This window comes from Lygodium microphyllum, chromosome 23 (assembly GCF_053477565.2).
Source record: "Lygodium microphyllum isolate KBCC chromosome 23, Lygodium_microphyllum_v1.1.10, whole genome shotgun sequence".
NCBI lineage: Eukaryota > Viridiplantae > Streptophyta > Polypodiopsida > Schizaeales > Lygodiaceae > Lygodium > Lygodium microphyllum.
This window is the reverse complement of record NC_141157.1, coordinates 34356682-34384392: the sequence shown is the minus strand read 5'-3', so window position 1 is coordinate 34384392 and position 27711 is coordinate 34356682. Positions and strand designations below refer to the sequence as shown.

Genomic DNA, 27711 nt, shown 5'->3' with positions numbered 1-27711 from the left:
TAAATTGCCTCCATAGCTATAGAACAAAGGACGCGGTACTCTATCTCTATAGAAGAAAGTGCCACAATAGGTTGCTTCTTACTACTACACCATCCACAAGATAGCTCCTAATCCAAGGGAGAAAGCATAACCTTGTAGTGGACCGTCTCAAATCCACACCACCTACCCAATCAGAGTCAATCCATCCAAAAAAAGAGGCCCCTTCTCCATACATGATCACGCAGGATCGAGTCCCCTAAAATAACATAGAAAGCACAAAGCGGCTCTCCAATGAGCTTGAGTAGGAATCTTCATGAAAGAAGGCAACAATGACACCACAAAGGAAATATCCAGCCATGTGTGAATAAGCCATATCAATGAGCCAACAAGGCACCTATATCAAGCAGTACCAAATATGGACCTATGCTAGGATATGGAGATGCCCTATGCCATCTAATAAACCTTCAAACCAAGGAAGAAGTGGGGGATCCCCAGATCCATCATGTTGAACTCTTGTTGCAATATCTTTGGAGTCTGATCAACCTCCTATGAGTCACTCCCTATGATAATAAGGTCATCAACATATAAAATGACCAAGATACACCTATCACCCTCAATCTTGTAATAAAAGTTGGGGTCATGATCTAATCCATGGAAGCCACTCTGTAAGAAGAAGTGATCAATCCTTTGGTACCAAGCTTGAGGAGCTTGCTTCAAGCCAAAAAGGACCTTCTGCAACTTGTAAACATGGTCCTCCTTCCCTTGCACAATAAAACCAGAAGACTGTGAGACATAAATCTCCTTCTCTAAGATGCCATTCAAACTAACTTCACATCCATCTCATAAACTGTCCAATGGCGATGCGTGACAAGAGCCAAGATAGCTCGAATAGTGAAGCTTCTTCCCAAAGAAAGCCTCATAGAAAGGCATATCCGTCAATGCTGAAGTAAGGGACATGTTGCGGATATGAACTGTTGTAGTCACTGCCTCATCCCCATAGTAACAGGGAACGGCTATCCAGAGGCCCCGGAACGTGAGAACGCCATCCCGAACAGGCCAAATGGGGACACCAAAATGGGATGGGGCCGTCCCCTGTCCCGTCCCCAACAGCCATCCCCCCGTCCCGGCCGTCCCCTACCCCATCCCTTGATAGGGGACGTTTTGGACAGTTATTTTTTCTTCTTCCTTTTTTGGAGAGAGTGTCTTTTAGGGGGTGGGTTTTCTGTATGTTCTTTGGTAGTATACATTCACCCACACACACAGTAACATGGGACCGGTTTTGGGGTAAGGATGGGAATAGGGACGTGCCCACGGGGACAAGAATAATAAATTGCCATCCCTTGTTACCATGAAAGGGGGCTCTAACATGGGGATGGGACGGGGACGAGAAGCTACAAAATGGGCATCCCCTATTACTATGCCCACACATCCATCCACCACATCACATGCATACATTTTCAAATGCTATTTATGTATGTCGTTCCCTCCCGCGTCCCACCCCCCGTCCTTGTTCCTTGCTTTTAGCCGTCCCCATCTCCGTTCCCATTCCCCCTTCCATGTTACTATGGCCTCACCCCAAAAGGGAATGAGGAAGACTCCTATGCTCCACTTGGGCCATCTCGAGCATGGTCCAATTGGCACTCTCCACCACACCATTCTCGAATGGTATGTTCAAATGGGAGTACTTCACCCAATATCGTAATCCCTACAAAACTGAAAAAATAGGTTAAAACAAAACTTGCTATTGTGGTTTGCTCGTACACTATGAATCTTGAAAGACATCTGCATCTCCACAAACAACTTTCACTCACACAAGGGAGAGTACATCTTGCTCTTGTACTCCAAGGTGTAGGATCACACATAGCAGCTAAAGTCGTCAACAATCAGCATGAGATACTTGGCCTTCCCAAGAGAAGTCGTGCCCATAGGTACGCAAAGATCGGTGAGAACCAAATCGAGTAGTATAGAAGCCCTCTAAGTAGCAACCTAGCTATATAAGTCCCTCGATAGACGAGAGATTAAAGCCCAAATCTGGTACATATAGGACTTTGGCCCAAGAAGTGTGCCGATGCGGCAATAGGGAAATGGTCCCCACTCCACAAACAAGGACGACAAAGTTGTCACCAATGGTGACGAATCCCCCTTTGGATCTCATATCCTGAAGCCAATCTTGACGGTAGGTCATATGAAAAGAGGCCCCACTATCCACAAGTCAAGGCTTCTCCCCAAAAGAAGTAGCAAGAGTTGTATCCTCCACCTTAAACAAATGGATGAAGACAGACTAGTTATTGGGGTAGCCTTCGACTCCTTAGACCCTCCTTGGGCTTCAAATGAGGATATTTTTGCCAGAACTTCTCCGAATGAGTGCTCTTTCTGCAATGGGGACACTTGGGCTTCTTCTTAAAATCCTTTGAATCATCCGTCTTGTCCTCCTATGTCTTGGCCTTGGATTCTCCTCCTCCTTTTCTCCTCTCAAACTTGCTATGAAAGCCTTCGTGGAGCCAAATCCACTAGTACTTACATCTCTAAGCCACTCGTCATGCTCCAAGACTGGCTAGGCAAGGTCCTCCCAAAACAGAGTACCTCGAGTCCTCGAAGTTAGAAGATTAATGTAAAATACATCAAGATGGCAATTAAGTCAAAAGAATCATGACCGTATCCTAAGAAGATATAGTCCATCCAAGAGATACAAGCTCATCTCTCATGTCCTCCAGTTTATTGACAAGGTTCTTTATGAAAGAAGAATCATCGACATCGAGCATCTAAAGCTTATTCTTGAGGGATATGTGTCAAAAGATGACATACCAGCGAGACAGTAGGCTTTGCGGGAAGATACACGGAGTGAACTCGACAAACATGGAGAAGAGAAGAGAAGAGAGAAAAAACTCTGATGAATGGAACGATGAAGTTCTGAATCATGGAGTGAATGTGATATAAGGGAACAAGGGTGTCGTAACACAAGGAAGATGATGAAGACAGCCACGAACCACGAACCACAATGTTCTCCTAAAGGGATGTGACGGTAGTGGAGGCTAGAGAGAAGAGGTGACGGACTGAATGAATCGGCCGTGAGGAATGAATGAGTGTGGCCTATAAATAAGCATAGTCAGTCTAGGATGGCGCCTCTTTTGGGGCTACAAACCCTAAATGCAAAATGCAGAACCGCAAAAACACAAACCGCGGGTAAAGGGTGAAGGGTTTCTCAACACCCCCTCTCAGGCCCAAAAAGGAAAAGAAGATAAGAGTGAGGTGGAGATGGAATGCTACATGCTGAAGAATGCTCATGCAGTAGGTGCCACTTGAACAATGTCCCTCGTGGGGAAATTGTTCACTTGCCCAAGCGCCCCAATACAAAGATGATGAGAACATGCAATGCATAAAAGAAATGTCGGACTTTGTGAGGTACCGAGAACCATAAGGATATGCTCGTACTCAATCTCGAGAGGTGGCTCCATGCTAACCAAGTGACCAAGGCAAGAAGAGAAGAGGAGGAAAAATATGTAGAGGACCCCTAAGATCCAAGATTTCCACCTGAAAGGGAACCTACAGCAAAGAACTGTAGACAAGTGAACTAGAGAATCCAAAACTCAACCTCAGGAGAGAAGCCACTAGCTCCGTGCATCCATGCTCGAAGGAATACAAAGGCCTCGTCACCAAGTCACAGTTGAACCTTCGAGGTCCCGATCTAGGTGGTACCTGAAGATCCTGGGTATCAGTAGAAGAGATGACTGGTCGAAAACGGCCACCCCAAGAAAGTAGAGGATGGGTGAAAAACTTCATGTGGAGTAGGTTCCCCCTCTAAGGTGGGAGGTGGAGGGGCCCCCACTAAAGTCGAAGAAGAAGTAGATGCCCCCTCTGAGGGCAAAGAAATAACATCCCCCTCTGAATCCCCCTCTGAAGTAGATATGGAATCCAAAAACTCATAGATCACAAACTCCGAAATGTCTGATGATGAAGAAAGTGTCGTTGGTCGTGCCGAATAAAGTATCTGGGGTGCCGAAGAGCTCCTAGAGGTAGCCTCTCAAACCTGAGTAGTCGAGGGTGGGGCTCAGAATGAGCAAGAGGTGGGCAACAGTCGTTGTCTCTCAGTGGAGCGGATTGGGTAGCTGAAGAAGAGGAAGGAGTCGAGCAACCACTATCTCTCGAAGGAGCGGATTGACGAGGAGACGATATCAAACAATCACTATCTCTTGATGGAGCGAGCTGCACATCCGTAGGTCGTGGAAGCCACTGTACCTGAAAATAAGTGGAAGAAGACTATTGCTGACATTGCGACGATCTCCAAGAGATCGTAGCGCCAATCGATACTCCATGTGCTCGAAAGGACTTAGTGCGCATCGGATGCGTCTTATTGCCTTGAGCATAGTACTTTGATAGCCGATGTAGAACAATCTCTATGGCCCAGAAAGGAGAGGTGACACATGGAGTGAGTGCCTAGTGGAAGACACATATACTCCAGGGAGGTGGGGAGCAAAGGTCGAAGTCAGTAAGCATCGGTGGTGTGTCCGGTGATGCCACAGTAGGAGCACCCAATAGTCTGGTCATCTGTTGGTAAAGAAGCCATGGATACCAATGTACCTTGCTGAAGAAGGAAGAGATCAGCCACCATGAACCACGAACCGCAATGTCTACCTCAAGGGGTGTGAGGGCAATGTGAAGCACGAACCACAATGTCTACCTCAAGGGGTAGGAGGGCAGTGGAAGGGCTGGAAACAGGCACCAGGCTATAGATGACAGCAAGGGACAGCTGAGACTGCAATATCCTCCGTGAAAGGGGTGTGGGCAGCAAGCTGAAAACACCTGAAACCTACAAAAACGAGATTTTGCTGCAGCGGAAAAAGAAGAGAAGTGGATGCCGACTCTGATGAATGGAACAATGAAGTTCTGAATCATGGAGAGAATGTGATATAAGGAAACAAGGGTATCGTAGCACAAGGAAGATGATGAAGACAGCCACGAACCACAAACCGCAATGTCCTCTTGAAGGGGTGTGAGGATAGTGGAGAGGCTAGAGAGAAGAGGTGACGGACTAAATGAATCAGCCGTTAGGAATGAATGAGAGAGTGGCCTATAAATAGGCACAGTCAGTCTAGGATGGCACCCCTTTTTGGGGCTACAAACCCTAAACGCAAAATGCAGAAACGCAAAAATGCAAACTACGCGTAAAGGATGAAGGGTTGCTCAACAATATGGAGTGGGCAAATGTCTTCTGATGGTACAAAGACGCTAGCTTCTTCCACACATCAGTTACAATCCTCGTCCAAGAGATACAAGCTTATCTCTCATGTCCTCTAGTTTATTGATGTGCTTCTTCATGAAAGAAGAATCATCGGCATTGAGCATCTAAAGCTTCTTCTTGAGGGATATGGAGTGGACAAACATCTTCTGATGGTACAAAGACGCTAGCTTCTTCCACACGTCGGCTGCAATATTCAATCTATAAACATGCACTAGGACAAAATCCTGTAAGCTCAAAAAAATAAAGGATCTAGCTCAAGAGTTGAACCGATACCATATGGTTGCACGGTCCATTGTTGATCCCACTTTGGATTCCTCCACAAAACAGGGTACTAGATAGGAAACAAACTCCCAAAGATCAAAGGTGTTGAGAATGCACTCCACCTTATATGACCACAATGAATAGTTGGAACCATACAAGCCGTCCTCTTTTGGCAAAGAATGGAGTATGAGCACCTACATGGAGGGTGCCATAGGGGGCATCTTTAGACCTAGATGATGGGTCTTTTAAGAAATATGGAGGGAGGGGGATCTAGGAGGGTCGCCTTTGCTTTGGTTAGCTCTGTGTCCTCTCATTTACAATGATACCGTGTGAGTGTGCAATGGAAGAAAACCATGAACACACACACACAAACACAGAGGAAAGAAAAAAATATGCACTGATTGAAGGCAAATGCTGAATAGAGAAAAGTGGACTAATCAATCCATGTACGCATCTCGAGGCATTAGTGAGGGCACTAGATCAATATGAGAATGATGATGGCAAAACAAAAGATAGAGGAGTATGCCACAGACAAAGTGTGCAAATCAACAACCTACAAAAGATGAAGATAAGAATGATCAGCCAAGTGGGAGAGAGGATATAAATAAAAGAAATCCCCCCAAACTCGCCGACCTAAATCTCCACCCTTAAAATGGAACGACCTCCCAAAAAATGTCTGGCAACAACAATAAATGCAGTCCGACTACACAAGAATAATGTGAAAATGCTAATGTGACAGTGTGGATGTTGACGTGGCAATCTAGAGTAGTTGCAATGTGGCAACAGTAGCAAAATGACTAGAAAACCTAAAAAATGCACGAGAAATGCACACTAAACTGTCAAAGCTCCAAGGTCTCCATCAAATTCTTACAAGAGCTCACAACCAAGAGATGACAAACTGATAAACCCCAAAAAAAGGCAAGCTAACACTAACAAGGTAAAGAGGGAAACCCACCCCAAAAGACGCCTCAAGTGAATGTTGTATCTAAGGAATCCTTTCAATAGGATGAAACTCTGTGACAGACGACTCAGAAGAAGACTATGAAGCCAGAAGAAAACAGTCGGAATGGGTGAGCACGAGTGATTCCTTTCACCTCCCAGCCTTGCCTAGTATATTGCTGGCCAGACCATCGTGATCCGATTGCCAGCCGTCAAACCTTGGTGAGTCCTAATATTCTTGGACTCTTTTTAGTTCTAGGCTCCCCTTAACCCCATTCGGGCGCCCAAGAGCCCGGACGGTCATCCTCGTGCGTGTTCCCCTTGATTTACCTTAATGTCACATTCAATATTTGTGACCTTAATGTCACATTAAATATCACTTTAATGTCACATTAATGTCACATTTCCTTCCCCTTAAGAATCGGTTTCGTCCTCGAAACGATACTTGGAAGGTCTAACTGTAAATCAGGAAACCTTTTCTTTAAAGTACTTACTCGCTCCCATGTTGAGCTTTCTTCTGAACAATCTTTCCACTTAACCAAACATTCTTGATAAATAGTATTCCTTGTTCGTCTATTACGAACATTTAATATTCTTTCTGGTTCATGTGGATTAGATTGGTCATTTAATAGCTCCTCAATGTCATCATTTAAGATTAAATTATCCAAATCACCCAGCTTCTTCCTTAATTTACTTACATGAAAAACTGGATGTATTTTACTACCAGCAGGTAGTTGGAGCTTGTAAGCCAATTCTCCCACCTTTTTAAGTATTATGAAAGGACCACAATACCTTGGTGAAAGCTTTGGACATTGTCCCTTTTTCATAGTTTTAGTTTGTTCAGGCACCTTAAGATAGACCAATTCTCCTTCTTCAAAGGAGATGTATCTTCTATCGGTAGATACTCTTCCCAATTAGTTTGCCTTTTACTTACATATGCCCTAAGCATATCTTCAAGAATTTGGTTAACCCTTTCAATTTGCCCATCTGTTTGCGGATGATCCGCCGTACTCATGCTAAGTTTAATATCCAATTTCCTAAATACCGCACGCCAAAATTGGCTATCAAATTTTCTGTCCCGATCAAAAACTATATTTGCCGGAAGGCCATACAATCAATATATGTTCTCTACGAACAATCTAGCCAATTCTGGTGTTTTAACATCAGTTGAAGTTGGAATGAACCTAGCCATTTTGGTTAACCTATCCACAATCACCCACACAGAGTCGTGCCCCCTCTGTGTTCTGGGTAAAGCAACAATAAAGTCCATGGAGATACTCTCCCATTTTCCCGAAGGAATTTCTAGTGGATGGAGAAGTCCTCCCATTTTTAATCTTTCAGCTTTATTAACCTGGCATTTATTACATTTGACCACATAGTCAACGACGTCCTTATTCATTCCAGGCCAATAGAACTGCCTTTTAATAAGACTATAAGTCTTATTAACTCCAGGATGTCCCGCGCTAGGGGTATCATGACACTCAAAGAGTATCTGGCTCCTTATTTCTGTATCTTTTGGGACACATACCCTACCCTTGTAGAGTAAATAACCATTATCAATGGTAAAACTCTTCCACTTGAATCCAATTTGAGCAACCCCTGATGCTCCATTTCCTTGTTGAACATCCTCAGATATTCCTTTCTCAGTAGAAACACTTTCATTTGGATCCCCATTTTTTATTGCTTCCCATATGTTGGAATATGCCGGATCAACCTGGCATTTCCCTTTTAAAGATTCAAGCAAATTGAAAGTGAACTGAGTAAAACTCAATTCATTAATGATGGGCATTCTGCTAAGTGCATCAACTACTATATTATACTTTCCTTTTCTATATCTTATCTCATAGTCGAACTCTTGAAGCAATTCGGCCCATCTGGTTTTACGCCCGTGTAAATCCGGTTGATCATTAAGCCACTTAATGCTTTCATGATCCGATAAAATCAAAAGTTTGGCACTGTACAGATAGTGCCTCCATTTCTTCATTGCATGTACTATTGCATATAGCTCCCTTTCATATCATATTTAGTTTTCTTCGCATAAAGGGAATGTATTCTTAACAGTTGGAATACTAATTGTAAGTGTTCCAAATGTTCTTCTCTTGATTTACTAAAGATCAAGATATCATCCAAGAAGACGACGACTACAAAATGTCCTAGATAGGGCCGTAAAACACTATTCATCAACTTCATAAAGATAGCTGGTGCATTAGTGAGACCAAAAGGCATCACCAAAAAATCATAATGCCCGTATCTAGTACGAAATGCTGTCTTGGAAACATCTTGTGCCTTAATTCTTACTTGGTGATAACCTGATCTTAAATCTATCTTTGTGAAGAATTTTGCCCCTTGCAATTGATCAAAAAGATCTTCCATTCTGGGCATAGGAAATTTATTCTTCACCATTATTTTATTAAGTGCTCTATAGTCAACACAAAGTCGCATAGAACCATCTTTTTTCTTTACCAATAAAATTGGTGAAGCCCAAGGTGAATTACTGGGTTGTATAAACCCTTTATCAAGGTAATCCTTAATTTGTCTTTCAACTTCTTAATGTTGTGTTTCACTTAACCTATACGGTGGTTTAAAAATAGGGTGTGTATCCTTATTTATGTCAATTGGGTGATTTATATCACCCCTATTTGGTGGAAGGCCACTTGGTAAATCAGAAGGAAACACATCTTTAAAATCATCTAACAAACTACTTAATTCATTATTAACATTCAACTCACAAACATAAGAAAATTGCTGCTTTATATTACAGAAAGTAAAAGTGTTCTGTACAGGAAGAGACCGTAACATATATACCTCACAAACTTCCTTCTTTATCAGCTTCTGAACTTCAGTAGAACACAGCAAAGGATTATCAGATACTTCATGTTCACCTTGAATGACAAAAGTCTTACCATCCCTTTCAAATTCCAGTGTATTATGATGGTAACTACGTTTTAAGGATGGTTCCAATCCCCATAGCCACTCCCTCCCTAGAGCAATATCAGCTCTTTCCATGTTCATAATTTGGAAATCAAGTTTATCTTTATATCCTTGAATCTCAATTTCCAAATTGGATACCATTCTATCCCATATTTTATTGTCTTGGCCTTGCATCATACGAACAACATATTGATGCCCACTCTTTTGTTGGGGAAGTTTCAATTTTTTGACAAGTGCATAATTAATAAAATTATGTGTAGCAGAGTCATCAATCATGACTCTAACCCTCTTTCCGGCTATCAATCCATGTACTCTAAGTAAATCATATGGCCCAAAAGTAGGCTGCCACATAGAAATTGACATACAACACTTATGTTGTACATCCATGTGCAAGACCTCTAAAGATTTGTACTTTTCATGCCCCTTTAATTCTAAGGTCTGCACTACATGGATTTGTTTTTCTTTTCCCTTGCCCTTGTCCTTATCCTTTCCTTTGTCTTCCCCCTTTTTCTTTTGAGGGCAATTCCAAGCAACATGGTTAGGGGATAGGCAATTGAAACACAACTTTTCTTTTTTGGCCTTATCAAAGTCATCAGGACTTACCTTTGGCCTCACATATGGTTTCTTTTCAAAAGGTTGTTTTTTACCCTTAAAGAATGGCATTTTCCTTTTAAATTTGCCCACAAATTTTGAGCTTTCCAATTTCTTAGACTTGGGCTCCGTATCAGTGAGACTAGTGAGTGTACCTGGACGCATACTATCTTCATGAATTAATGAAAATTTAATTGCCTCTTTCAGCGTCTTAGGTGAACTCCTTTTTACTTCCTTTTTACAGGCTTTGTCTAGTCCCCTAATGAATCCTCTTGTTTTTTGAAATTCATCTATTCCTTCCAATTTGAGGATTATCTCACGATATTCCTCAAGATATGTCAGCAGGGGTCTTCCCTTTTGTCTGACATAATCCCAATCTTCCCAATTTCTTTCCATTTCATTTTCAGGAAGGAATTCTTTCAAAAAGACGGATTCAAATTGAGCCCAAGTTTCAGGTATTTTATTTGCCTCCTTTAAAGTTCGCCACCACTTATATGCTTTGGGCCCCAAAGTTAAACTAGCCTCCAGTGCTTGGAGATGTGGTGGGGTATTTTTAAGTTTATGTAAATCTTCCCATTTTTGGAGGAAATTAAAGATTGTATCTTTATTTCTATCTTTTTCCTCCCCGTGAAATTGAGGGGGTTTCATATCCTTTAGAACTGGATTATCCCTCAATTTATGGTGGGGTTCCTTAGGATCTCGCATAGTCACATCTAAATCTTTCGATGAAGATGGGACATCTGAGGTTTCTATCTTATTTTTATCTCTTTCTAACAATAAAGTTAATTGAGACTTTATTTCAGTGAGTGTTTGGGTTAAAAATTCCATTTGAACCCCCTGAGCTTGCACACGAGCAATAAGATCATCAAATTGCTCTCGTGTAGCAAAAAATTCTTCCCACTGTTCTTCTTGCATCTCTGATTCATGGGGATCTACCATAGGGTGGTCCCCAGAACTAGAACCTTCCATTACTCTCTCTTTCCCTTTTTCTGCCATTAATACACTGGAATTGGAAAGCAAAGATAAGAAATTTGCATAAAAAGTAAAGTACTTCCCTGGTTTTAATGGCAGAGCAGCTGCTGCTGGATTTATTAATAAGCCCGAAGAGTGAGGAACAATCCTTATCTTCCCGGACTAGACCAGTCACGCTGAAAATGAAATTCTTCAGCAAAAAACAGGACGATCACTTGGACCACAAATATGTCTTTAATATGTGTGACAAATCTGGCTGATTTCAGTCCGTCGGTGGTGATTCAAATGCTGGTACTTATCATCACGACTACAGCAGTCGTCTTTATGTTTCGCCTCACAGCTTCTTCATATTTCGCCTCACAGCTGACGCAGCTGGCGCCTTTGCACATTTCGCCTTTCGTTGACCAGAGACAAATCCCTTTTCGCCTCACGCCAGGTCGTTTTGCCTCACGCCTGCGTCGGGTCGTTTTTTCCTCACCTTCTTCACTAGAAAAATGACTAGAGAAGGTTGCATAAAGAGGGGTCCAGCAAAACTCAAAAATGAACAGCCCAACCACAGCATCGGTCCAAACAGATAGCCTACCCACGTGATGATCTCATCAGAAGAAGCTAATGAAGAATTCTATGAAGTGGAAACGGGCAACATAGACTAACAATTGCAGGAGCAGATATAGCTGATTGGCAATTTGGAATCTAATCCATAGAATCTTTCCTGAAGCAATCATATGACTGGAAGTAGCAAGAGTAAACAAACTTTCCAAATTAACTAACGAGAAAGCAGACTGCAAATCAGTGTTGAGATAGTGCACAGTAAAAACACGAGAACCAAAACCATGCTACTTAGAGATAGTTGCAGCATTTTGCCATTTATATGTTTAGTTTTCATTGTATGGAAACTTACAGGTGCCAATGTCGGTTTAGTAGGACCTTTATGACTGCTTGGAAAGGTAAGTCCCCCTTCTTGACTTACATCAACCTTTTGATCATTATCAGTCACCAATCTGGGTTGTGCCATGGCACTCTCTTCTGGCTGTGCCTCAGTCAATCTTCTCCAGGCAGCCCATGGTGCTCTCGTCCATGCAGAGGTGGATGATGCTGGCACTTCACAAAAGCTTGAACTGGAACTTGAACCTGATGGAGATACATAAGATGCCAATTTGGTGCTTTTGGATTTAGAAAGTAAGCTATTTGTCTTATTCCTTAACAAACCATCACCTTGAGAAGGCACTCCCATATTTAAACTTGAAATGGATCCTCTTTTGGCAGTATTATTGGGTCTTTGAGACTTTAACCTGCTGAACTTCTCTGTTGCAATTCTTTGTTTAGGCCCACGATCATACATGAAACCTAAAGAACCTCTTGCACCCTTTCCAAAGTCCGAAAACTTCAATGAAGACCTTGCTGGACTGATGTTTATGCCATCTGTGTCCTTGTTAGTTTCAATTCTAACCACATCCTCAGACTTTTTCTTTAAAAGTTTGTCCTTATCTGGCTCTTCCCCTTTATCTTTGGCTTTATCTTTGCGACGTCTCTCACATTCCCTTACCCTTCTTATCTCTCTTTCCCTCTCTGCAGCTGCTTCCCTTTCACTTTCCTTTTCAATTCGTAATTTTTCCTCCCTCTGCCGCCTTCTTTCCTCCACCAAACGAGCCACCTCTTCCCTCTGCTTTCTTTCCTCTGCCTCTAGAAGTTCCTTCTCTAATCTTACTTGTCGCTTTTCATCAGCCTTCTTGCGTGCTCTCTCAGCCCTGCTACCATGCAAATTCGCCAATTCATCTTTTTTTCTTTGAGAAGCCTCATCGTTGCAGTCTGTCCCTGCCTGCACAGTTCCACATAACTTTGTCCAAATCCTTCCAAGAGGAGACAATGTTCTCAGGATAAACACAAACACTTCTGAAAAGGAATATGCTGAGCTGAAGTTATCACTTCCATTTGCACTGTCACCGAACCAAGTGCAGCCCCTTCGCACTGTTTCTTGGGACCAAATACCAAAATCACGTTTGTTGCCTTGCCAACTGCCCCTAAAATATGGCACCCCTTCTCCATTGATGAGCCGTAATCCAGACTGTGCTTTGCCAGGAGTTAAGCCACCTGTACTTAGTGTTCCTGATGGTAATTCCAAAACAGGCCTCTTTGATACATGACCACAATATGTACAAGTGAATTTCCCAGCACCAGGGCTCTGCACTTTGTATGGTGTGAGACAGTTCCGACACCTCCGAGTCGCTTCCTTCCTCCACTTAGCAGCTTCACGGGCCTCAATCAGCTTTCTCTCCCTTAAAAGGGCACTTCGCCGTGCTCGCCAAGATGCCAGCCATGGCATGATCAGTTCATACCACCCCAAGCTGCTCAAAAGGACTGCTAAACAAGCCAACCGAGGGGAGGTCACTTCTAACCTGTAACCCGGCGGCAGAAGCTGAGACAGTGCCCAAACGATTATAAACGGGATGACAAGCCATGGTAGCATGGTCAGCACGCGCCGTGACCACCTTGATAATACACAAAGTAAGCACATTCTCTTCCCGTTGGATGTCTACTCCATGTGGCAACCAAAAAACCACCTGAAGCAACATAAATGGATCGTTCAGGTTGAAGATAAGCGTTTTACTGTAGTGTGTAATTAGCTGAAACCCTAGTGGAATGCTGGGAGAGGACTGGGTAACAGTGTCAAATGAGGAGGCGGCTCAAACCCTAATGCGATGATTGCGTGCGGCAGAAGTGATGAAACAAAACTGCAGTCTTGGTCTTCTTGTTGCCATGAGGACTGTTGGATGCCAGCAAAAAAAACAAAAAAAAAAAAAAGGAAAACCTAATGCGAGATGTGCAATGAGAGCTGACCTGGAAGCTTTTGTGGAAGGAGAGAGCTGGCCAAGCTGGGGGCGTTTAAGCGCTTGAAAGAACGGGACCTGTGAAGGAAGAAGAGAGTAAGGAGGGGGAGGGGACGGGAGCCGAGGTCTGCGGGAAGAAGGAGAAGGAAAAAATGGCGGAACCTAGCGGGAGGAAGCCATAACCTCCTTTCAATCTTTTTCTTTGTTCTTTTCTTCTCTTCTCTTCTCTTCTCTTCTTTTTCTTCTTCTTCTTCTTCTTCTTCGTCTCTGCGGGTGTATTTTTCTTCCTCCTTTTGGTGTTGATCGAGATCACACTCCTGTGAGTACGCAAAGTCCAATAGAACACGTGAGCCTCAAGCGCCTTTGTGTTCCAAGAAAATGAAGGGCCTAAAAGAAAACGCTTTAGAGCCCATATGAGTGCCTTAATCCAACAAGAAAATCTTCTATCTTCTATACTTATTAAGAGTACCTTATGTGAGGGGGGTCCAAATGGTGCACACAAAGCCCCCTCGAAACCTTTCATCACTGCCATGCACCCCCGTCGCCTCGCAACATGACCCCACCCACCCAATCCCCGCGCAAAGCACCTTACTTCAACTATCCTATCAAAATAAAAAATTTGACCAATGCGATCATGACACGGTGGTTAGTGTGTGGGTTGAGTTATAAAGCTGCATGAGTTCAAACCCTGCACACTACATTCCCAATGGCATAATTAAATATCTATTCGCTTTAAAAATCCATATGAGACATAAGGGAGCGATATGAGAAATCTCTTAAAAGTTACTTAGGCTATGTTATCAAGATCTTATTCTTTTTTGGTGGACCTATATATCCCACCAGGTGCAGATTCGCAGTCGGGTGGGGAAGTTGATAGCAAACTCAAAAGTTCGCATGGATATGGATTCTACAACAGGTTCCAAACAAAAAACCAAAGCAAGCATTCAAAGAGGGCATGATCCAAAATGGTGCTAATGAGTATGACCAATAGCAACATGCATTGAATGACTGACACCATTAACATGGCAACCCTTCATCGACTTTTCTTTTTTACTTTTTATAATATTCAAAATTATATGTTTTTTTATCGAATGATCAATGTCACTTTGCAACATACCTCAAAAACACGTGACTTACTAAATGCTCTGGAGTGTTGAACCTTGTTCGACACCCCCAAAAACAAATTCTATGTTCTAAGAAAATAAAGGTTAATTAATTTAATTTGTATCAAAAATAGAGTGCCTAATACTAACCATTTATTTTCTTACATATTTTTTCAAAACAAAACACTGGATATCATTAACAAAAGGTAAGCAATATAAGGAATTTATTAAAAGCTACTTAGACTATCGTATACACTGGTCTTATTAGACATTGGCAAGCAATAAGAAAAATTTATTAAAAGTTACTTGGGTTTGTAATCAAAAGGTAAAAGAAATCAAGTGAGGCATAAGCTTAGTTACAAGCTTTTGATCCCACTTCTATGTTTGTAAAGGTCAGAGAACTATCAACTTGTCACAACCCAACTTGAAAGGACTATTTGGCTCAACTAAGCAACTTTTTTGTACCTAACCTTTAGCTTGGAGAAAGCGAAATTAAGAACAAGTATAGAACTAGGGTAAGGAGGGGTGATTGGAAAAGAAGAAGTGTTTCTATACTAGAACACAAGGAGAAATGGTAAATATAGCATCTGGTGGTGTCTCATATTGGAGGGATGGGGTTCAAATCCCAATCTATGCTAGGTCTTGCTAGCTTTTGAAAGTGGTGTGCCCTTGTTTTGCATTGGGTGGTCCTATTTTGTCAAATAAAATAAGCGTGAGTTCTTTCTTTTTTTTGACAGTGAAGATGGATGTGACTCACATTGGTATGCCATCAAATTTCAAACCTTTGTTTTGATTATAAAGATAAATCATTATCTATTCCACGGTTTGCCCCTTGTCCCTAACAATAAGGCATGCAAGCTTTGTGAGTACAACTCTCGATCCACACAACATTAAGCAAGTATATGGACATGCATTATGAGCCTTGAGTGGCAAAGATTGACAATTTTGTTTGTTGTGGACTAGAATTGATTGAGACTCTGAAACACTTGGTTGAAATAATCAACATCTTAAAGGGTTTGATTTCTCTTATAGCTATAAGAGCCTTACAAATGCTCTAATGTGACTGCTTGTAATGAAGGTAGCTTTTCTTTTTTTAGTCAAGTTGATCAAGGAAAGCATGCATTGTCAATTTGAATGTTTGTGAATGTAGCCTTGATCCTTGACCCATTTGAAAAATCTCATTTGGAAAAAAGTCTTCAAGGGTGGAAAACTTTTGCAATGGTTTTAAGCATCTATCCAATCCACCCACCCACCAATATCACATCCTAAAGCATACATAGTCAAAGCACAAGGAGTAGCTCCATTCTTTTTGTTCATGCCAAAATAAAGTTCATGTTAAGAGAAGCATGAATTTTACATGCATGACCTAAAAGAGGGGAGAAGGGGAAGAATAGGGCAAGGGGGGGAAAACAAATGTTCAAATTAAAGTGGAAGAAGAAAGGAATAGTGTGTTCTTTCTTAGGTCATAAATGGATGTTCACGATTGCAAAACATATCACGTTCGTTCCTTGCACTATGAATTTCTAATTTAGGGCATGCTTGTTCTTTACATAAACTTAAAGATGTTTGACTATTCTAGATTTCTCATAGTTATCCTATAACCTAACCTTATATCATCTTAACTTTACACTTTTAACCCACACACTATATCATTGTGTAGTATATATATGATCTATTTACACTCATCTTCCTTGACAAAGAATGTGGCCTAATTCTATGATATGCATGTCATAACGATACTTTACTTCTCTCTCTCTCTCTCTCTCTCTCTCTCTCTCTCTCTCTCTCTCTCTCTCTCTCTCTCTCTCTCTCTCTCTCTCTCTCTCTCTCTCTCTCTCTCTCTCTCTCTCTCTCTCTCTCTCTCTCTCACAATCATTGGCAACATAAGATATGTCAATATGTCGAATCTTTCAAAATGCTAAAAATCTTTAATTGCAAACTCCAACACACATGTCAATTTTTGTGCAACTGGCCTTCTAATAAGCAATCATTTTCATGTTCGGTTATACGTGAAAGTCACATCTTATCTCCCAATAAGCTTAGATATCATGATATAACTTTATCTTGCTAGCATGGATTACATTTTTCTATTTGCTTAGCTAGATCAAGTTCTATTTGCTTGCATGAATGATAGCTTGGTTTGTTTAACTTTACCAAAAACATGGTAATTTATCACCCAAAAATGATCACATCTTCAAAATCTTTGGACTCAAAATAACACAATGAAAGTCAATTCTTTGCATATGTTGCAAAAAATATTTTCATGCAATAATGATATTCATGGCTTTGATATTATTGAGAGCTATTTACATTATTTTCACATTTTTATCATTATAATTTCATGCATAGTCTTGTTTTCAAATAGGGATTATACACATGGGAAAACTACAATACACAATCTTGATTATGACCATTCTATGTTGGATGATGAGGGTGTATCTGTTAATCTTTACAAGATGTCACATAATGATACTTTTCATTTCCATTGTTTATTAATAGAAGGTTTTTGGGTGCTTTTCCATATGTCACTCGAAGAGAATAGAGAGATTAAAAGAGTGCTTTGAGATAGATAAATCTTGGGTAGTTCTAAAGTTGTAACTTTCATCTTCATGAGAGCTTTCTACTTGTTTTCAATATTCATATTCTTTTTACTATTGTCCTTCTTTATTTCATAAAAGTTGCTCATTGGCTTTCTCTTTAGTTTAGTTTGATAAGAGGTTCAACAAAAAATCATTTTTAAAGGTGATTGCAAGGGAGTGAGTTTGCATCTTATCAAATTTCCATTCCCAAATTCCTCAAAACCAAAAACTCACCAAAGGAGAAAAATCTTGCCTTTACTTCAGCATATGTCTAAATATATCAACTTTTTTATGAAATAACTATTGTCCAACGCATCACTGCTAGAAAGACAACATGATGACTCAAGGTCTCATTTGCATGGCCATTCACTACAAATGATATTAAGGAGGAGAATGAGTCGGCAAGAATCAAGATGGATCATGTTATATCAACATTGTGCAACATGTAGCATAGATCGTAAATAAGTATAATAGATAAATAGCCCCATATGGTCCATGGAAGTGTATGATGAAAGCCTAAGAGTGGTAATGATCAACCCATTTTTTTCAATCATGACATGAGATCAACACATCTAAACTAAAAAACTGAACAACAAATACAATAGCTCTAAGGAATTTAATTGATCTCTCAAACTACCATACAACGGCATGCATGGCTTGAATCTAGCATGCATGGCTTGAATCTATCATACACATCCAAAGCATTCTTTAGTTTTCTAATTAAGATATACTACTGTGTTGTATGGCAAATTAAAAAAGCTTCCTTAGTTAAGTCCTTTAGATGAGGTTTCTTTGCATGTCCTTTAGGCATGAATGCAAAAACAAGTCAAATAGTATTTTGAAAACAACACTTTATTAAAAACAACTATATAAAATCACTCCCTTCAAAGTAAGTATTTCAATCACCAAGATTTGCAGCCCTCCTTGGACTCACCTTGTCTAGAATGGGATCCTTCGATGTATGTAGCATTGAGCTCATGCAAGCTCCACTCTCCATTTTATGTCTAATAAGGAATTGAGACCAAAGCCCCACTAGTTCCCTAGTTGTCATAGGAGCAAATTGCTCCTATGTGGTGACCTTACCTACACTAGACACCAACCAATGCTTTGAGTAGTTTTATTTTATCGCCAAGAATGGCAACATCATCAATATTTTTGGTTGCATGGTGAAGGCATTGGGAGGCACAATGCCACTGTACTTGCCGATCTACTTGCTTAGTTAGATTGCACAGAGATCCATCACAAATTGTCTTTGCAACCAAAAACAAGTAGTGATCAATCCTAATGAGGAGCTTGAATGCATCCCTTCGAAGATTGTGTTGTTTCCAATCACGTGTGAAAAGAAACAAATTTTTGAGAACCGTTCACTTTGAAGGATCATTTTCTTCTTTAGTTAGGATATTCAATTATTGTCTTTCCAAGGTGTCATTCCTTTCAAGGGTCAAGACTGTCAATGTCTTGAGTTTTTCTAATCCTTCGGGCATTGAAGCACTTCCTTCTTTACTTAGGGTCATTGGCCTTTAAGCATTTCTTATTGACTTAGTTTAGCCTAATGATTAAGGGTATTTATGAAGTGATTACATGTCACTTGATAATAGTTTCCCTAAAAGCTAGATAGTTCCATATTAATAATTCAAATTAAGGTTTAAGGTCTTAGCCTCATTATGTTGCTCTTAATTAAACAAGGGGTTCAATGGCGATCTATCTTTGGAACTCATTGTAGGGACCTACTAGGGTTTTATTTGAGCATCCCATACTAAGCTTCCCCCCCTAAGGTTGCTTCTAAACTTTCCTAAGTCAGTCCCTAAATCCTTTTCGTTTTGTCATTAATGTTACCTACCTTTCTCATTCTTTATGTTTCCCATTTTGATTTGATATCGTTGGTTGATTTATAGTGTTTACTTATTTTGACTCTAGGTTTTACCTTACTTTTTAGTTTAACAATAGTCAATGTTGAGTTCCCTAGGCTATAGGTATTCCCTACCTTGACTTGAATTAATGTCTTCTTGGGTCAAGGCAATGTGTAGGTTATGTCCTTCCCAAGCTTCATGTCGGTAATGATGTGTATACCAAGAATATGTAGGCTTGAGGTAAGAATTTGTTTGCCATGAGGTAAAGTTTGGTGGGTAAGATCCTTCAACAAAAGAATAACCCCAAGCAAGCTGATTCAACTTTGCAAGGACCTCGCTATATATATCTACCAAGGCCTAGGTATCCCAAGTACTAGGCAAAGAAACTACTTAATCTCAACATATTCATGTGATCATGAGAAGTGAGATAATAGCCTTTCCCTTGAGGTGAAATGTGCTACCCTTGCAAAGGTTTGGTCTCTTCTCAAGGACCTTGGTCATTCCATGTGGTGCCACTTGCAAGGGCTGTAGGGTGTTGAAACCTTCAATGGGACTTCAAGAATTTTAAGCTTCATGTACGCATCCACACTTGAGGTAATACCTACATTAGCTTGAGGAAATGTTATCAAAACTTCAAAATGCAAGGTTATATCTAGGTGACACAATTCTAGGCTCTTCATCTCAATGCCAAGTGTCAAATAACTATAGAGTGGGTGCTATTTTAATGAAGTTAGAGCCTAAACGAATAAGGAACATGTAGGCCTGATGTAAATCACAATCTTTATCTCAAAAGGCAATGATAACATTGATGAAATATGGCTAAACAAGTAAAAGGAAACCCTATACCTTCCTAGCACATTTCAAGTTCATCTATGATGTATTCCTTGCAAATTCTAGTGGTAGGGTATGACGTGAAAATGCTACCAACCTTATGCTTGAGGTAAGAACCTCTTCTAATCTGAAGGTTTTTGAGATGTGGAAGGACTAAGAGACTCGTATCAATGTGCTAAGATTCCACTAGGTCCATCACTTTTACATTCATTTATAGATGGTTTTTCTTATCTTTGGCTTACAAAGTAAGTATATTAACTCAAATCAACTCATCTCCCCCTGTTTAGCACATGTTGTCTTCTAAGCAACTCCTAACTTGCCAAGTTTGCTTTGGGATCTTCCATACCACTTCACATTTGCTATCAAGGCTTTCATGCACTCAATGTCGAGGTGGACCTCTTATTGCTTCAAGAGCTCAACTAACCTTGACAAACTAGCTCTCATCTAGTCACTCACTTCCTTCCTCAAAACCATTGGACTCAATCTCCAATAACTAAGCAAAAGCAAACCAATGACTATGAGATTGTAGTAGACCCCTTGTTTCTAGTCCTTGCTTGAAGTAGAGAGGTGGTCTCATGATCCTTATGTTGCCTCCTCAAGATCCGAGCATTTGCTCCATGCTCTCATTCCTCCATCAAGCTTAAGATGCTCATTATAAGAATGAGAAGAGAAAGAAGGAGAAAAAGGAAATGATAGGTTTGATGGAGTGCTTCATTCTCAAGTCCCTTTGACTCTCTCTCTCTCTCTCTCTCTCTCTCTCTCTCTCTCTCTCTCTCTCTCTCTCTCAATAGCAAGCAAGCAAGAGGAAGAGCAAGTGCAAGAAGGTCACGCCCTTAACATTTCCTTAAACTATGAGATGGGGAAATAGGCCAGGGGTTGAGGATCCCTAGTTATAGTCAATATGTCCCTTTTTTTGTACTTTCATGAATCAAGTGGCTACAATGACTAGGAGACGAGTAGTAAAGGGTGAACCATACCTACTTTGCAATCTCAATGATACTATACTTTTGTGTTGCCTGCCTTAGTGAAGCCTTTAAGGCCTTGATTTAAGACATGTGCTTGATGGAAGGGCACTAAATCTTATTGGTTGAGCCATTTTTTGCAATGCTCTCTCCTATTTTGATGAGTGCTCATACAATGTTTAGGGGTAGAGCTTGCCTAAATCTCAACCCTCCATAGACCTTGAAGTCAAACATCATAGCAATGTTAGCTATTTTCCTCTCCTAGTATTAGTGCAACACCCTCTCTTGGCTCTATCCTTGGCCTTCCTCAGTTAGTTTCTCCAAAGATGGGTTGATTACCTTTTGTGTTTGGGCTCACAAGTTCTTAATCATATTGTTGTATCTTTCTTGATCTTCAATCACTATTTCTACTCTCTATTGCAAGCCATAAGGTTCTCCTTCCACTCTTTCTAATGGTGCATCAAAATCTAAGAGTTTCATGATTTCAGTTGTGGGTGTCATGAGCATAGGCTACTCAAAGGGTACTTTTGTTGGTGGGCAAGTGAGAGTCACCATGTTGCAAGGATGTTAGTGACTAGAGTCTCATGTCCTTAGGTCTTCGTCATTATAGTGAATTTAACAGAGATATTTTAGTAGTATCTTCTTGACAAATTCATAGGCTATGACTTTGAATTCTATGTCAAAGTCCATGTGCTCCAAGGTTGCAATAGCAAGACCAAGTCATGCTTTCAACTCATGTACTTGTCTATCATGGTCCTTAGAGTAATCACTATTGCCTTGTGGAACATTTCCTATTGCACTGAAATGACATGCTTACACTCTACCTACTCCTTGTACCGCCTCTCTCATAGAAGAGGGCATTGGCAAGGTTTATAGCCATTCAACAAAGCATATCCATATGAGCAAACTCAACATTTCAATCCATTGTGATTACTACAGTGTAAGATATGTTTTGAGTGTGGTTTGTAGTCCAAATAATGTCGGCTTGTAGTACTCAAGCTTGGCAAATTTTCACAAGCTCTCTTCTTAAGGCAACTATCTTGGCTCTTTCTTACTCAATATGGGCCTTGTGTTTAGCTACTTTCATCATGGATTCCTTCCCTTGCTTTTGTATCATCTTCAGGCCTTGGATTTGGGATCTCATTCCCTCTAGCTCATTGTATTTATTTTTAATTGGGTTTGGAGATCTCAATGTTATTAAGCAAATTGTTGGAGAAACTCTTGAGATCTCCTTAACCTTGTTCGTCCTACATTCTAGTTCCTATTTTTCCCTAACTACATATGCTTTGTCTCTTCAAAGTTCTTCGTACAAATGCTCTAGTATATTCAAACTTCCTCCTACATGTGTCAATCAATCTCCATGCTTACACAAGTTAATTGTTAACTCAACTAGTCAATGTTTGTCTCCTTTAGATGTAGCTACTTTAGTGGATTTCTCTTTTTTAAGACCGAGCAACTTAGATTGTATTCCTCGAATGGTAGTCATTGTCCATTGCATCTTTCTGGGATCCTCAACAACCTTTCATTCCACCTACTTGAGCTTTCTACCCTTCATGCCAAGTTTACCTCCACTCTTCCCATTATGTCTTTGTCTCTAGTGCACATATCTTCATGAGATGTAAGCCTCAAGTCTTTATCTACAATAGCACTGAATAGCAACCCATGTTCATTTATTTTTGCTTTGTTTCACCACCTACTTGACACCATAATTGTTTCCTTTTTCATATCATATTTCTCATCTCACATAATTATACCTAAGGTTTTCTTTACCAGTTGTAATGTCAAGGTTATTGGAATGAATGAAGCTCATGTATCCTAGTATCTAGACTAGGCCACTCATGGCCTTAACAAATTTAGTAAGACTACATTCATGGACCAATCTCTTCATCATACCACTGCTCTCTATAACCTAGTCTATACTATTCAAGATGCAAAATTTTAACTCCCTCTAAAACTATAGTTGGATCTCAAATACATGTTATTGCTCCATGGTGAAGACAATATTATTCTAGCTATTGGTATCCTTAATAGGCTTTACTTCTATAGTTCTCAGCATGACCCATTGGTAAGAAAAAACTAGTGCTAATCTTGCTATACATGATGTGAGAAAATGTTGAAAGGATTTCTAATATATTATTTGAAGGTTTGCCTTGGTGATTCATGAACAGAAGATTCCTACGACCAAAGCTCCATTTTAAACCTAAAACAATGCTCACAAAATTTTAGGCACTTATTTCAATGTTTTTTCAACTTTCAATGAAAATGAGAGCGTTCTTTGAAAAAAATGAGAGCATTCAAAACAAAGAAAACACATTATCTTCTTTTTCTTATTCTTCTCTCTTGCCACATAATTGGCCCGTTTCTTTCACTTTAAGTCTTTCTTTTTTTTTTTCTTCAATCATTTGATAGGGCCATTACCAAACTCTCCTCTTTTCTGGATCACAGACTAGAGCAACTTCCTTAGAAATAACGGGCTATGTGAAGGTAGTCCCCTGATGCGTTGTATAAAATCACATCTACCTCCACAAACAACAAGTGCAAGTTGAGAGGAAGGGTCACTAGGATGAGTATTGGCACCAACAGTGGGAGCTCATGCTCGATTGTCAAGACTCATGGACCGCTTATTGTTTCAAGCATTTTAAACCAAGTGCAATGGCTATCTCTCACATAGTCGTGTGCACTCTCACAGTTACGAGTGTAATGAGCTTACCTTCATGCCCAATTGAGTTGCCTCCTCCCACAAGCTCTCCGGTAGTAGCTCCATGATCCAAGGTACAAGCTCAAGCAAGCTTGATCCTTCCTCAAGTTCCAAGCTCCAAGCTCCATTACAGTGTGAGAGATAAGAGAAGAGAAGAAGAGGAGAGGAGAAGATGGAGAGCTTTTTCACCATGGTCCCTCACCCTCACACACTCACACACTCACTCCCTTACTCCCTCACATCCCTCTCTCAAGCAAAAGCATAAGCAAGGGTAAGAAGAAGAATAAGAAAAAGAAGAGAGCTAGTTTTGGCTACACACAAGAATGAGCTTCTTCATTCACTTTTTGTCTTTTATACATGCCCTACCTTCTCCTTGGGCGTCCATCCCCTTTTTTACATGATCGGCCATTTTAGCCTAGGTCCTCTTTTCCTATTTGCTTCCTTTTTACATTGTTCCTTCACCCATGCTTGTCTAAATTTACAAATTGCACAGGAGGGAGCTTGGTGCTCTTCTACAAAAAATTAGGGTACACTTTTATATTTATAAATGTGCCTTTTCCTTTTTGCACTTGCCTTGGACTTTTAAAGTTGCTTCTGTGCTTTTGGTCTTTTTCATGCTATTGTTCCATTGGGCTGCCTTTTTTTGCTTTGCCTTGTGTCTTTTGATTTTCTTTTACTTTCTTTGCACCGGGGTTAACATTACCCCTCTCCTAGCTGAGTGCTAGTCCCATGGCACTTGTTAGTGAGGGCTTGGGTGGTTGAAGGTTTGCTATGTGGGTCAATGATGGGGCTTTGGGGAGACTAGCTATGGAGAAGAAGCATAATTAAATGGATGTGAGGTTATGGAGGTCGAGAAGATATCGAGAGGGTGGCAGGGGGTCTTCAAGCTCAGTGGTTAGTCATGGGTTTTTGAATGTACTTGAAAAGGAAAAGGAAGTGCACTACCTGGGGGTGTGTCTACCTCATTGTGTAGTGTACGGTGTCAATGCCAATGGTTGGGTCAGGCAAGCTTGTGGTATTGTCCCACACTTGAGGACCCAGATCATCGTGCAAGGGGAGGTGTTGTGGTGGGTATGACTTAGAAAGATAGCTCTACCCATAGTAGGCAAGCGTAAACTCCCTAGGTGTGCAAATGGAACTGAGAGTTGGGTCAGGCAAGCTTGTGGTATTGTCCCACACTTGAGGACCCAAATCATCATGCAAGGGGAGGTGTTGTGGTGGGTATGACTTAAGAAGATAGCTCTAACCATAGTAGGCGAGTGTAAACTCCCTAGGTGTGTCCTGTCCTTGATGTGCCTTAAGTGTGAAGTGGGGGAAGGGGCTAGGGATATAATTGTCTCTAGGTGTAGTGTATGTGGCACTCTGATTATACATGTGAGTTCAATCTCTTCATTTTCTTATGCTTGGACTTTGTCATTTTTTTGCTTTCTTTATTTCTCTATTTTTTAAAAAAATTTAATATTTAATACATTAGGAGGGAGTACGCTAGACATCATCCCGATGCTCTTTAGGAGCTACATTGTAAGGAGGCCTGAGAGACTTGGTAAGGAAGGGTCTGCTTTGCAACTAGCCTTTTACGTTAATACGTACATTTAGGGGTGCGATTGACAGGAATGGGTCACTATAATTGGTGAAGTGGCTGTCATTCATATCGTCAAGGATTGCCTAATTAAAGGAGGGTAGGAGCATGGCCCTCATCATGAGGTGGGCCATCGCACAACTATCGATTTCCACATTGAGATAAAAAAAGAGTGGCAACAGCCATGCCTCTTCCACTGCTGGCTTTTGCTTGAGAAAAATCTAGTGAGTACCCTGAGATAATTACAGGGAGTGATGAATGTGCAATTAGGGTAGGATGAAAACTCATCGAGGAAGTGCATGATGGATGGATGGATGTCCCACTCAGTGATGAAGATTAAGCACTCCTCTAGACTCCATGCATTCACATTATAGATCTTGGGAAAATCATACCTGCCATGCACATTCAAGTTATAGTCTACCTCTATTCTTTGCGGATATGGCATGTAGGTGAGATTGTTGCGCTCCTCTGGTATAATGTTATAGAAGGCCATGTAAGCACCAAGGTTGGAATCCCAAACACGTTGCCACCATTTTGGTTTGGGTTCGTATCTACTGATGGTCTTTGGGATCTCCCAAACCTTGTCTTGCTAGTATTGTGTAGGCTCTTTCTACCACCTTGTAGGATATTTTTTTCTTTCATCGATCCATTGGTTTCCTAGTAATTATATGAGCCTACTTACATGCTCCACCATTCTTAGAGATGAAACCTTGTCTAAGGAGTGAGGATAGTGGAAGGAGAACTCGAAATGTCAGCATTTGTTCTCTCACTGCTCCCAAACAGCTAGTTCCTAGGCCTAGTTTACACAATAACATTCTTCTCTTTGTGAGATCTGGACTTGAGGAACTTATTGCAGTTGGGCTCTTAGCCTCCTTTGTGCTTGCTCCACCATCTCTCTTCTCTTTCTTTTTGCTTCCATCACACTTTCTGGAGCAGTGCTTTCCTCGAGATCTTCAGGTGGCATCTCTTGCTGGGGTGGGCTATATTCATGTGGTTGTTCTTCCTAATCTCGGCCTGCTAGCCCCTCTTCCTGTAGCACTGGCTCTCTTGGCTTTTCAATAGGGCACTGCATCTCTTGGCTTTTTAGTAGGGCACTGCATTTGTTGTTCTTGCTCTCCAAACCCTAACTCCTACGACTCCTTTGTCGAGAGCCCAACCTGCCTCAAGTACCGTTGTTGTTGCTTTGCGCTTAGGCTAGTGCTGGCTATGGGGGTTTGCTCTTAGAGACCATACTTTATGGCTCTTCTTGTAATTTCCAGCTTCCTTTTTAGCCCTTTTAATGTGTCCTCACTTGGTCGCTAGCCAATTCGATGGGGCAACCGAAGCATGAGATCACTTACTCCCATAAGAACTTGGCGGTCGTCCTAGCGTCGTTTTTTCGTGTGGCTCTTGCCTCTGCCCATTTCGTGAGGTAATCTGTGGCCACTACGATATACTTGGCTTGTGAGTACTGCGCCGCAGGACTGATGGGTCCTATGAAGTCAATTCCCCATTTTTCGAAGGGTTGGCGAGCAATAATTGGGGTCAACTCCATTTGATCTTTATGAATCGGGACTTTTTTCCGTTGGCACTCGTCACAATGCTTGACGAATCACTTGGCGTCGCAGAAAAGTATGGGCCACCATAGTTGAGACTGCAGCACCTTCTGTGCTATCGTGTCTCCGCTAAAGTGTCCTCCCGCAATGCCGTTGTGCGCCTCCGAGAGCACATCGTGCATCTCATGCCCTTCAGCCTGGGTCACATGTAGCACGATATTAAGAAAGGCTTGCTGTTGGACTTCTATATCGGCAAGGTCCTAGAGCCTTTTAGCACTCTTTTCTTTCCAAGCTCTCGACTTCTCCTCCATCTTTTCTATGGCGTGAATTTGGCATTGAGACAACATCATTACCATCCATTCATGCTTCTTCTAAATCTCGAGCATCTTCTCCTTATACTGTCTATGGTGGTTCAACTGCTCTTCTAGTTGTTCTTGCTCTTGGAGAGTCACATAAAGTTGGTTTTGCACCTGTGCTAGCCTTTTAGCTAACACCTCATGTTTTTGTGCCTTGGTATCGTGCAAATCTTTGAGCAATCATTCCTTTTACTGTTTCTTGTCACGAAACTTTGCATAGGCATGAGTCGTCACTCTTTCTAGCTCCTCAGTGAGCTCATCTCTGATTTTCTTCAATTGCTCAAGGTGCTCCTCCATGTTTTTATTTGGTTGTAAGAGGATTGAGAAATCCATCTCCAGCCCTATCCCCTCCCCTGCTTTCACATCACATGGCTCTTTTGCTCTCTCTTCTTCCTTCTTTGCTTCCAAATCCTTCTTTAGATCATTTATTTGTCTCTGCCTTCTATTGGGTGGCTATTTGCTGCATCTTTTCATGCTG

General features: G+C 41.1%; 1 protein-coding gene across 4 annotated transcripts in view; it reads right to left on the bottom strand.

Moving 5' to 3' along the window:
- Positions 1 to 14098, bottom strand: part of LOC148016047 (uncharacterized) — a 78344-nt gene extending 64246 nt beyond the window's left edge. Inside the window, exons 1-3 of one of the 4 annotated variants that reach the window (XM_087664786.1) lie at positions 13751 to 14093; positions 12128 to 13473; positions 11814 to 12043 (exon numbers count right to left, since the gene is read on the bottom strand). In XM_087664786.1, the coding sequence (XP_087520912.1) occupies positions 11814 to 12043; positions 12128 to 13427 (1530 nt within the window). In that variant the 5' untranslated portion in view covers positions 13428 to 13473; positions 13751 to 14093. Of the gene's footprint in view, positions 1 to 11813; positions 13474 to 13750 lie in introns of all 4 variants that reach the window. The other 3 variants (XM_087664787.1, XM_087664784.1, XM_087664783.1) reach the window with 3 other exon arrangements.
- Positions 14099 to 27711: the final 13613 nt, after the last annotated feature.